This window comes from Columba livia, chromosome 15 (assembly GCF_036013475.1).
Source record: "Columba livia isolate bColLiv1 breed racing homer chromosome 15, bColLiv1.pat.W.v2, whole genome shotgun sequence".
Taxonomy (NCBI): Eukaryota; Metazoa; Chordata; class Aves; order Columbiformes; family Columbidae; genus Columba; species Columba livia.
In genome coordinates this window covers 1,968,220-1,980,482 of record NC_088616.1, presented here as the reverse complement: position 1 = coordinate 1,980,482, position 12,263 = coordinate 1,968,220, and the positions used below count along the sequence as shown (strand labels likewise).

General features: G+C 42.1%; 1 protein-coding gene across 2 annotated transcripts in view; it reads left to right on the top strand.

Annotated features, from left to right (window-relative positions):
* Positions 1–12,263, top strand: part of TMC5 (transmembrane channel like 5) — a 31,753-nt gene that overhangs the window by 3,530 nt on the left and 15,960 nt on the right. For both annotated transcript variants that reach the window (XM_005508489.3, XM_065030671.1), the window contains 7 exons: positions 3,810–3,981; positions 4,729–4,878; positions 5,444–5,643; positions 6,521–6,625; positions 9,994–10,093; positions 10,670–10,760; positions 11,075–11,323. In XM_005508489.3, the coding sequence (XP_005508546.2) occupies positions 4,805–4,878; positions 5,444–5,643; positions 6,521–6,625; positions 9,994–10,093; positions 10,670–10,760; positions 11,075–11,323 (819 nt within the window). In that variant the 5' untranslated portion in view covers positions 3,810–3,981; positions 4,729–4,804. The remainder of the gene's footprint in view (positions 1–3,809; positions 3,982–4,728; positions 4,879–5,443; positions 5,644–6,520; positions 6,626–9,993; positions 10,094–10,669; positions 10,761–11,074; positions 11,324–12,263) is intronic.

Sequence of the window (12,263 nt, the reverse complement as noted above, 5' to 3'; positions counted from 1 at the left end):
CCCTGGGCTCTGTCACTGTCACAGAGAGAAGAGCTCAGGACTCTACAGCAGTGTCCCCACTCACATTTTTGTGAAAAAGCCTCTATTTGTGACTTGTGTAGTCCATTGCTTCTGTGTGCTCATTGTAGAATAGAACCTTAGTGTACTAACATGTCACACTGCATTTTAATGTAGCTGCATTTTGTCTGAAAAAAAAAGTATTTAGTTTATGTGAAATTATTTGTGCAATGATTTGAGAACTGTGTATAAGAGTTAGGAGAAACCTGTGGCAAAACTGGTTCTCTTCCGACTAGTTCTCCCAAACCATTTTCCAGCTTCTTAACTGATTTGCCAGAATATTGTGAATAGCTTTTGTTTCCCCTCAGGGTCATCTTAAATGCTGCTTGTTCAAATAGTAATGATGGGAAAATAACAGGAAGTTAAGCTCGAAATTACAAACAGAACAATGCCTTTTCTTTTTTTTTTTTTTTTAGTTCAACAGCAACTTTGTGTATCTTTAAAATCCTGTTTACTATCTGAAATGACCATATGTGTCGTTTTCATGAGCTTTTCCTATTGAACTTGCAAATGAGATGCTTGTAACTGATACTGCTCATTAAAGTATAATTGGAAGGTTGCATTTAAACTGCATAGGTATCTGTTGCGAGTACAGAAGAAACAAAGGTTTCTTTTAAGGCAAAATGTTAGGAGAGTCCTGGTAAACAGTGTCCCATGTCTCTAATAGATCTGTGTGGTCAGCCACCTTCCCACTGAAAGCAGAAAACTAATTACAAACAAGTATTAAAAAACTGCTTTGCTTCTTTTTTTTTGTAACCAGTCATTTCCTTCAAATATTATAAGAGTAGCTGGCAATGTTGGTTAACAGACAGACTTAATGTTTTGCAAAGCAAGATTTAGTCCTGCTATATGCAAAGAACGTGATAGTCTGCAGTTTGGACATTTAGTCACAAGACTGATGTGCACTGATATGCAGTGATTCTTGCCTGGGCCTTATTCTCTCCACAATGGACTGTGAGCTAGGTAGTATCGTTCAAGTGTTAAAGAAGTAAAGCAGAGTTCTGGTCAAGTTTTGTTATGCTTCCTCTCTCTGCCAGGTATACTGATCTTACTCTTCAATTCCCCATTTCTGATTTGGGTATTTAGATGTCTCTGATTCCTCATCTTGACCGAGCATTCTTAGTTTTCCCAATGGATTAAGTCTGCAACTTGTGGTTGGAGTTAATAAAAGCAACAAAGCAGCATACGAAGAGAGACTTGCTCCCAAAGGGGTCTCTGCAGAGAGGATTAAATAGTGCAAAATGACTGTGGTATCTACATCGGTCCGTAAGAATTGTGATCCCATGGGGTGTTTCGGTGGAGAAGCAGGGATTTTTGTGGTAGGCTGTGGAGAGTGCTATGAATGTCAGCAAGTTAATGAAGTATCTGAACTTTCATCCACTGCCATTAAACAGGACTGGGAAATACCTTCCTTCCTGAGCTGGAGATCCCACAAGCTGTTGGGAGAAAAAACAGCATTGCATCTGTAATGGGGATGCTGTTGTCGCTTTCTGCCTTTCCTACCCAGTTCTCTGTCCTTTGCAGATGAGTCCTTAGTGCTACCACAGCTCGTCTTTAACCGGGAAGATCTTTTGTAGCAGAGGCACAATTTATGCTGCTGAAGTTGATTGAATGTCTGAAATAACAAAGGTGATGTTGGCACCTGTAGCTGACCCTGCTGACATCAGTTAAAGGCCGGTTGGAGGTGGTGTTGGCCAGCACAGGCAGGGTACTTGGGCAATACACATAAAAGGTCAGTGACTTGCATTTCCGTGTATGATTCACACTTGTTTCATTGCTAATAAGTCAATTAAAGATCACTTTTTCTTGAGTGTAGTGTTTGTTTAACATCAATTCCCAGGCTCTTTAGGTGTTCTGAGAGGCTTTCCTGGTTTGTTGCAGCAGTGTTGGAACTGCTTGGATTGAGGTAACGGGAGAGTACAGGAACCGAACTGCTGGTGTAGCACATCATCTAGTTTTAACTCTGGTCTGTCTCTCAAACTCACTTTTGGCTTCCAGAAATCAATATGATATTTTTTAATTGTGAAGCTGTGTGGAATGTGTTAAACAGGACAGCGATTCATGAATAAAAATAACTCAGGTAACAGTGAGGCCTGTCCGAGTCATACCCTACAAAACTAACAGATCTTTATGGAAGCAGAGCCTGTTTAACCTTCCGAATTTGTTCTTCCCCAACTTCTATTCCTGTCATTCAATACTATTAAGTCAACTGTGATGTAGTTCTGGAATTTACTGTTTCCACTCCTCTTTAAGATGTCCTAAGTGTAAGTGGACTTCATGAATGTCTGAGCGGCTTTCCTGGAACTCGACACCAGGACACAGTGCTGTTTTAGCAAGGCGTCCGTGTTTGTTTGATTTGTATTCTAAATGAGGATTAGTCTCTACAGCAGCGAATAACCTGGGCGGGTATGGATGAACGCGTTGTCGATGCTGTTGGTCTGTGACGTGAGGGCAGTTATTTTTTCTGGGAAACGATCCAGAAGCACAAGGCTGCACTGCTTGGAGTTTCCTGTTCTGTATTATCATAGTGTGTGTCTCCACCTATCCTGTAGCATATCAATGATTACTAAACCCACTGATCTTAAACCCTTCTGTTCTTCAGAGGAGGAAGACGAGATTTGTCTAGCGGCTTGTTGAAATCCAAAACGTCCAACAGACGGGCACTGCTCTGCAAAGGGGAGATTTGTCAGGCTCCTACTTTCTGTGCGTCTTTCACAAATTACCTCTGTTTTCCAGCTTTTTGTTTGGAAAATAACTTTTAAAATGGAAAGCTAAGTATAAATGTCACAGCTTTTTCTAGAGCTATGGTTCACTGCATCCCATCATAGGTCAAAAGAAGGAAGAAGTGGTTTAGCTTGAGTGTTACCTGCTTTGGGTTCTTTCCAACGAACTAGCACTGGTTGGGAATAAACTACCAGTCCGTGAAAGCCCAAACTAAACCTGTGATGTAGGTGTTGGATTTGGTAAGAGTTTGTCACGATCTCTGGGCTTGGAATGGAGGAAGTGGGTTTGTTGGTGTGTCACCCGCACCCCTTGGCGTGTCACCCGTCTGCTTGGAGTGACAACAGCCTCAGTCAAAACATATTATATATGGGTTACCTGTGTTCATGTTCTTGCTCACTCCAGATGCCGCAAGGTTTGGGATCTAATGCTTTCAGGTAGCAACAGGAAAATTTCTGTTCTTTTCAGGAATGAAATGCAAAGATTTGAATTTGTCTCAGCGTACGTGGGGAATTTATTTAAAACCCTTATAACTTGGGGAGTGGAGAAAAAACAGAGTGGTGTCAAATGCTGGATTCAGCGTTAGACTGTAAATATCCCTGTGGATTTTTGTAGAAATCCTTAAATAAAGCAAGACTCCAAGGAAATGAAGTGGATAATGGTGGAACCAATAGGCAGTCTGTCTTCAGCTTGGGTGTCTTAGCAAGTCTTTCTGGATATGCCTAGAGGTCTTTAAAATGAGTGAGAGAAAGAAGTGAGGGGTGTATTTTTGAGTCAGACTGTTTATTCTGGTTGGCTGCACTTCAGCAGGCTGGTTGGTAGAGTTCGCTTCTGGGTCATGCTGATTCTACACAACCCGCACATTTCCATCAAAAATCCCTTCTCTCTCCAGTCGGAATGAGGACCAGGCAAGTTGTGGGGCTGTTCAGCCCCTGACATTCTGGGATTCTGGGATCCTGTGATGTTCTCAGTAAAATGTAGGACTTTGAATTCAATTGACTGCCTGTGTTTCTGTGCAAATCTCCTTGCAGGTGACTGCGCAAAAGCTGGGCGGTATTTTACAGCTGCAGGATTTCCGACTGTCTTCCAAGATCTGTGGGTGTGTAAGTGCCACAAAAGTAATTCAAGAGCTTCTTTTGGCAAAATGAGAAGATTCGGACAAGCCTTCAGAAACTAGACGCTATACAATTATCCATTTTGAAGGTACTTTTCTTCATGTGATTCTTCTGTTGCTGCAGTAGAAGGTGCAAATTAAAACTGGTGCAGACAGAAATGCTGGTTGGGACTGTACCATTAATGCCATTCAGCTCTGCTTTTCTAGGAGCAGAGCTGAGATAGAAACAGGTTCTGATGGGTTTTGCCACATGTTCTTTATAATTTGTTTTTTTGTCCTTCTTTATTATTGGATAGCTTGCCAGTTGATTGAACTTGGCAAGGTGCCTTTAAGAAGAGCTGCTAAAAATGGCTTCCTTTTCAACTGTCAGTATGACTTTTGATTAATTACAAGAACTGCCCGTTTGACTTGGGTTCTGTTTTTCTAATATAAGGTTCCCTTTTCACTGACTTACCTGGAATTCTGTTTATTAAACTCTGACCAAGTCCGGTTTGCTTAAGACTAGCGTGGAGAGCTCTGTGAGAAACACAGCTAAAACTAAAACCGTTGACAGGATCGAGACGTTAAGTCATTGGAAGAGCCCTCCCTAAATAAACTTCATGTGGGATTCCAGTTCCCCAGGTTTGTAGGGAGCTTCCTATAGAGAAACATTAGCTCCTGTTTTACCTGCAACTTCTGGTGCACCCGAATTTCCTGATGGTAAAATAGCACTAAGTTAGAACCTTTTCCGATTTATATTGTTTCATGTTATTTGTTAGCAGGGTGGCAAAATCTTCTAAGATGCTAAAATGAAGTTATTTTCATTTTGTATGTACATGCATCTGTTTTGTAATTAGGTCTGTAATCAGTCTTCCCATCAAGCTGTAGAGACAAAAATCAGGAAGATTTCATCCTTCAAAGCAAGGACTTGCCATGTCTTATCATTACAATGAAGCCTTTGAAAACCCGGACTACCACTTCTCAGAGACACTGGAAATTGATAGAAAGTGAGTTTATTTCATTTTTCTATCATGAGCGTGCCATAGAAAATGAAATTCTCTATTGGTATGACGGAGAAACACTTTCTCCAGAGTTTTAATTTGTGGAATTATTTTAATCCCTCCTCCATGCTTGTATTCCTAGACACGATTTTTTAAAGCTATTATCAGGAAGGCGGCATTCAACAGAAATAGCATGTTTGCCTTTTGCATGTTGGATGTATTTATCAGTTAAATGCATTTTAGGATTTATGGCATAATGTCATGGGCAGTTTTTAGTTCCAGTCATTTTCACAATGTGCTAGAACCTTGGATGTCCCCGTTTTCCAAGCAGTTATCCCTGTTTAGGTAGAGCCCCAGCCAGCTTTAGGTGGAGAACAGTTTCAGTCTTCCTAGTTCAGTTGATGACCAGATCAGAATTATGACGTTGGAGTTCTAAATACAAAATACCTCTCAATATCAGTATTTGTTTTGTAATGTACTGAAATGTGATGATAATAAGTAGCAATTTATTAAGAATATCTATTGAGAGTTATTGTGGCACTCGGGGTTTTCCTTTTTGTTGCTCGCACAGGAGGAGTTCTCAAAAGAACCTGTTCTCTCACCAAAGCCCTTACAATTCCTCACTGCATGTTTCCTCTGGAGAACACGGTGGAAGAGGACAGAATTACCCCCTGGCCGTACGAATGGCCTCCATGAGGCATGGCTCTGAATACAGCGAAGATTTACCAACAGTTTATGGCCTAAGCAGAAGTCCACATGGAAATTCCATGGGTATGTAATTTCTCATATGAACAGCTTACAGAAAACCTGGAACAAATAATGCTTTACTCTGTCCTGAGGGAGTCCTGCAGCTCTGGAAAGCTCAACCCTGTATATATTTGTACATGAGAGCAGTGGAGCTTTTTCTTCTTTATTTTCCTGGAAGTAGTTCAGATATTCTATTAACAGATGCATGGATGGCTGTTGTACTCACAGATTGGTAAATACTGTGTCCAGTTCTGGGCCCCTCAGTTCCAGCAGGACAGGGAACTGCTGGAGAGGGTCCAGCGTAGGGCAACGAAGATGATTAAGGGAGTGGAGCATCTCCCGTGTGAGGAAAGGCTGAGAGAGCTGGGGCTCTTTAGTTTGGAGAAGAGGAGACTAAGGGGGGACCTCATTAATGTTTATAAATATATAAAGGGTGAGTGCCATGAGGATGGAGCCAGGCTCTTCTTGGTGGCCAACAATGATAGGACAAGGGGTAATGGGATCAAGCTGGAACACAAGAGGTTCCGCTTAAATTTGAGAAGAAACTTCTTCTCAGTGAGGGTGAGAGACACTGGAACAGGCTGCCCAGGGAGGTTGTGGAGTCTCCTTCTCTGGAGACATTCAAAACCCACCTGGACATGTTCCTGTGCCACCTCACCTGGGCGTTCCTGCTCCAGCAGGGGGATTGGACTGGATGATCTTTTGAGGTCCCTTCCAATCCCAAACATACTGTGATACTGTGAGTAAGTCATTGGACGCGAGGATGGATGCTGGAGTGAGATACAGGAGTTCTGTTAATAGGGTATATTGCTGTGTTTGGTCATTAGGGCTGATATTTAGTGTGTGTAAATAATCCATAGCAGTATGCGACTTTCTGTATAATTCTGCTTCCCTTCAACAGATAATCTTTCCTTTGAGCCCGAGCCAGAACTGGCACTGAGCCCACCTTCTACCTCCCATCTGCTGCATCGCCCCGATACCCGCAGAATTTCCACTGGATCAGAAGGTAAGACATAAGGATTGCGGTGCATCAGAATATTGAATGGCAGTCTCGCCCTCCGTAAAATAATAAATGTTTAAAAGCTTTCTGGCTCGGGTATGAAGATCTTCATGTAACAAAAAAGAAATATAAACCCTAAGTTTTCTTTTACTGTCCAAATCGTTGTAGCTGATTTTTTTCAATATCTTTCTGAAGGTGATGGTCTTTGTTGCTTGAGCAATGAAAGATATAGTGCATACCCATTTTATCCCAAACTCCCTATAAGTGGGTCAACATTAAACAAATATACACAGTTCTCTGAAGAGACTCATTGTAGGAGGAAGTAAGGGGAGGACAGGATGCATTTTGGAGACTGTCTTTAGTGAATTTTTCACTGTGTTGTCTCAGTGTAAATTCTAGATTATACTAGTAACTAGAGATTTATATTCACTAAAATACAGAGGGACTGGAGTAATGTAATCTAGGCTCTGGTTTAGGCAAGTGTTGCAGTTTATTGTCCATGTTCTGGGTAGGAACTGTTCCTCCCATATCATGTACTTTTTCCTCGAACAATCAATTCGGTTCCTCTCTGCTGCTTCTGGACTATAATTAACAGTTCTGTTCTGGACTTGTTACCTAGGTGCATTGAAAGAACTGTCTCTCCATGCCCCCAAAGTGAGGGATTCTTGCTTTTTTTCTCTTTTTCGTCTTTAAGAACATGGTCTTTAAGTTAATATCTGATTCGGCAAAATCCTGGATTCATATTAAAAAGCAACGATTTTATTGGTACCTGGAAATGCCCCACTCCACGAGTGACCATAGAAATGGAACATTTCCAAACATTAACTATCACATGTCAGTTTTAACCCCTGGTAGGAAGCAGAGAGTGCGTTTCCAACACAGTCAACTTGAGGATAAATGTCTGTGTGCTGTAAGGTCCAGAAGTCCCTCCACAGGGAGGCACAGATGCTTCTCTTTTCCCCATTCTTTTTAAGCGCTACAAAGGAAGTTGAATTCAAGTGGAAATGCCACTAACATTAGGGGACTGTTAGGTCTAAATAGTAACTATGGTGAAGCAGCCTGCAACGTATGGGTTAATTAACAGGCTTGTCAGTCAGTTGGGGCCTTCCCCACAGCAGGGCCTTTCCCACCGCCTGGGCAGGGCAGGCCAGGAAAGCTGGGGCTGAGCTCACCTGCCTTACAGCTGAAAGGTGGATTGTTTAGGGAATATAGTCACTCACAGAATTAGAGAATCCCAGAGTGTCAGGGGTTGGAAGGGCCCTGGAAAGCTCATCCAGTGCAATCCCCCCATGGAGCAGGAACACCCAGATGAGGTTACACAGGAAGGTGTCCAGGCGGGTTGGAATGTCTGCACAGAAGGAGACTCCACAACCTCCCTGGGCAGCCTGGGCCAGGCTCTGCCACCCTCACCAGGAACAAGTTTCTTCTCATACTTAAGTGGAACCTCCTGTGTTCCAGTTTGCACCCATTGCCCCTTGTCCTGTCACTGGTTGTCACCGAGAAGAGCCTGGCTCCATCCTCCTGACACTCCCCCTTTCCATATTGATCCCCAGGAATGAGTCCCCCCTCAGTCTCCTCTTGTCCAGCTCCAGAGCCCCAGCTCCCTCAGCCTTTCCTCACACGGGAGATGCTCCACTCCCTTCAGCATCTTGGTGGCTGCGCTGGACTCTCTCCAGCAGTTCCCTGTCCTGCTGGAACTGAGGGGCCACAACTGGACACAATATTCCAGGTGTGGTCTCCCCAGGGCAGAGCAGAGGGGCAGGAGAACCTCTCTGACCTACTGACCACCCCCTTCTAACCCACCCCAGGTACCATTGGCCTTCCTGGCCACAAGGGCCCCGTGCTGGCTCATGGTCACCCTGCTGTCCCCAGGACCCCAGGTCCCTTTCCCCTACGCTGCTCTCTAATAGGTCATTCCCCAACTTACACTGGAACCTGGGGTTGTTCCTGCCCAGATTCAAGACTCTACACTTGCCCTTGTTCTATTTCATTCAATGTCTCCCTGCCCAGCTCTCCAGCCTGTCCAGGTCTCTGGATGGCAGCACAGCTTCCAGTGTCAGCCACTCCTTTGAATAATTGGGTGAAAGTAGGTGGAGCAAATGGTTACATTTTGACCCCAGGGAAATGGTGGTCTGGTCAATGTAACTTACTCAGCATGATTGAGTGTGGTTCTGAACAATCCCTCTGAAGTCAGTGGAAAGATTTTTAAAGGAAGGACCTGTCTTCTAGGAAGAAAGTCTTGGATAATCAATGCAGGCATTTATGAATAGGTTGGATGACAACATTTTCCCCAGCAGCTGAAGGCTGACCTCAATACCTCTTTGCCAATGTGTATCTAAAAAATTGCACAGGGTCCTCAAGCATGACTAGGAAAGAAGTGTGGGGGGAGTCTATGTTTGCATGTAGGTAGTGAGATTGAAGGATATACTTTTGAGTTGTTTCTCTGAATGAGAAATTGTAATTTCTCACATCAATTTGTCAGGAGTATTGGGGCTTATTAAGCAGTGCATGTTATTTAGAAAGCTTTGTTCAGGGACACAACATAAGACCACCTGATGAGATCTTCATGACTTCTTCCAGCACATTTGAAACAGATCCGGTGTGCAAAGAAGGCAGGAGTTTAGATAAATGGTTCAATATTCAATAGCATCTTGCACGAGGATGATGTTGATACTATTCTTGGTTTATAATCACAATTGCATGTACACTCTTTCTATGGCTATGGGAACAACTTGGCTTTCTGTTGGCACGAATGGTTCATCTTTTATACTCTACTAACACACTAAAATCCCATGATAAATGAAGCACAGTGCAATGTGAATGAGTTAAATTGTAGAAAGAACAGCTAAACTCCTTATTAGAATTTGTTTGACCAGCTAATGGATTGTTTTCAGCCACTGTGTCTGGAATTAGCATCTAATTCCAACCATGCAAAACCAGCTTGATTGTGAAGTAATACAGTTCTATCTCTTTCACAGATACTGCTAAGTTTTGGCACTAACATGAACTAAAATTATAGAATAAATGGAATGAAAATTTAGCTTTCAAGTTAATATATAACATCAAAAAATGTAACTATGAAACAGTGGCCAAGCGATAGCCAGAATCCTTTATATTGCAGCTCTTTGTTTTAACATTAAAGAAGCATCAGAAAAGTGGCATTTCTTTTTTTAACTATCAGTATAGTACTACTTACATCTGTATTAGAGTACTGGTGAAACTGAGGATATTCTGGGGAGTATTATTAAGTCTCAGAACTTGTCACATCTTAGTAGCAGTGGAAATGGGGAATATTATTTTATCCTTATCAGATTTTGCGTAAGAATTACTGTATTATTATCCCAAAATTTGGATTTTTCCTGGGTTTTATGCAGAGGAAAAGTTAGTTGGAAATCTTGCCAGTATGTCCACCAGCGAAAGGATTAAAGCAATCCAGAAGATGCCAGAGAACATGAAAAAAAAGAGAGAAATCAGGTAAAAAGAAAACTTTATCTGTTTAGTTTTATGAACACTATAGTTTCAACGTCTAGCTATCGAGTACGGGGGTTTGCCATCTGCTCAGCTTTGGTTTGTCCCTTTAAAAGGGCTGAAAGCACTTTTTGATGCACTTTTAACATCTTGCAAGGGAAAATAATTTAAAGCTGGTTCATTGTCCTTTCTCTGGATGAGAAGAAGCTCTCATGATAATACAAAACAGAATATGAAGACCTTGAGATTTCATTATGAATGATGGCTTGTGCTTGCTTTCCAAAGGAAACTTGGATGTTGGCCATGGAAAATGGAGAAGAGACCGCATGGTCTCAACCATCCTTTTGTCTCCTCACAGAATATATTTCAATTTTGCTCCCAGAGTGAGTTAGTGGAGGGGTTAGACATGCTGTCATAGCACGGACAAGAACCATGGTATCAGCTAAGAGGAAAAGAACCGGCATGTTCATGTTTTATTAGGTCTGTTTATGTGCAAAACTGCGTTTGCAGCAGTCAAACACTTTTTGTTTTAATTACAACCCCTACTACAATGCTGTCACCCCTTACCCTGCTCTTCCACAGGAATAAAGTTCTTAAAGAAATAACAGAGAAATCACGGCGGGGCAGAGCTCAGCTTTCCCGCTGCACACAGTGTCTGCAGGGACCAGCGCTGGTAAGTGTCACAGCCTCTGTCTGTCCCAGTAAAGCGCTTCAGCTGCCACGTTATCTCTGTCTCCAGAGGTGTCTGCTACCTTGCTTTATGTTACTTACCAAAGAAACAATTAATTGCTGCAGTGTTCGTTAATAATGACTTGCATCGTGGTAGCACTTAGGAACGCCAGTTAAGCATCATAAGTTGCGTGTAGTAGGGGAAATCTGTTATGATCATCAAAACGGAACCGTAAAAACTGTGAGGGTTTATCATGGGACTTTGAGTCCCGTTGAAGACTGCTTGCTGACATTCCTTTCTCCTCTTTCGCACCTCAGTTGTTTCGGCGATTTGGAAACAGCCTGGCAGAATATTTTCACGCACTGCGGTTATGGCACAGGACTCTCAAGGTCATTGGTGCAGAGTTTGGAACAAGTGTTCTTTCTTATTTTATTTTCTTGAAGTGGCTGCTGACTTTCAACCTCTTCTCATTCCTCATAAACTTCAGTTTCATCACAATCCCTCAGTTTTTTGCAGCAGAACCAAATAACGTTTCATTCACGGGTCTGGAGCTGTTCACTGGAGCTGTAAGTATGTAACAACAGATTTATATTGGCACTGTTTGCAACAGATCTACTTCAAAAACTCATGACAGAGTGAAAAAGCATTTCTCATTAAGAGGTGGAGTTAGAATCTTCAATGTCTAGAGATAATGTTTAGTACATATTTGAAAAAGAAGCTCAACAAACTGATTTGGTGAGATGAATGGAACTTACTCTGATGCATTCGTTTCACTGTAAACGGTTGCGGTGTTCAGCATTATTTCAATACTTTCGCCGCTCTTTTTCTGAAAGACACCCTAAAGAAGCCACGAACGCCAAAAATAGCCACAGTAGTCTTCAGCAAAACATCTTTTCCATGCTAATTTTCCTCTGAAAATACAGTGCAGGTTTCCATCTGCAATCCTGTGAATTATAGTTATCTCCAAAGCTTTATTCTTCCAAGGGGCACACGGATCTTTCTGTGGCAACTGGCTAAACTCCCACTGGGGCTTGGAAACAGGAGGATCATTTCCATTGTGGGAACTTTACATTCAGGGAATAAAGTCACAGGCTGGTTTTAAAGGAAGATTTTTCACTGCTCTAACTTGGCTAGTGTTAATCAACTAAGTGATGAGAGGATGACTTTGCAGTAAAAATATGTAAATCTTATTGATGTTAAAGGATTTCTCTAGTTAACAAACAAATCTCTGCTCTTACTAATGCTTAGTTGAGAAACGATCTTTCTGGAAGGGAAAGGTGTCAACCTTTTCCTTCTAAAATTGCTCTTAAAGTTTAACTTTGCAAAGTACAGTCACCATTGCAGGGGTTCAGCTATAACATAGTAACTCTAGTGTTGAGTATCATGTGTTTCCTTCCCAGTTGATATGATTTGTGAATACAGAACCTTGCTCCTAAGAAAAGGAAGCAATTAAGTCTTTCCCACTTCAGGAATTTTCAGAAAAGACCAAATCCTGCAAAGGTGTTG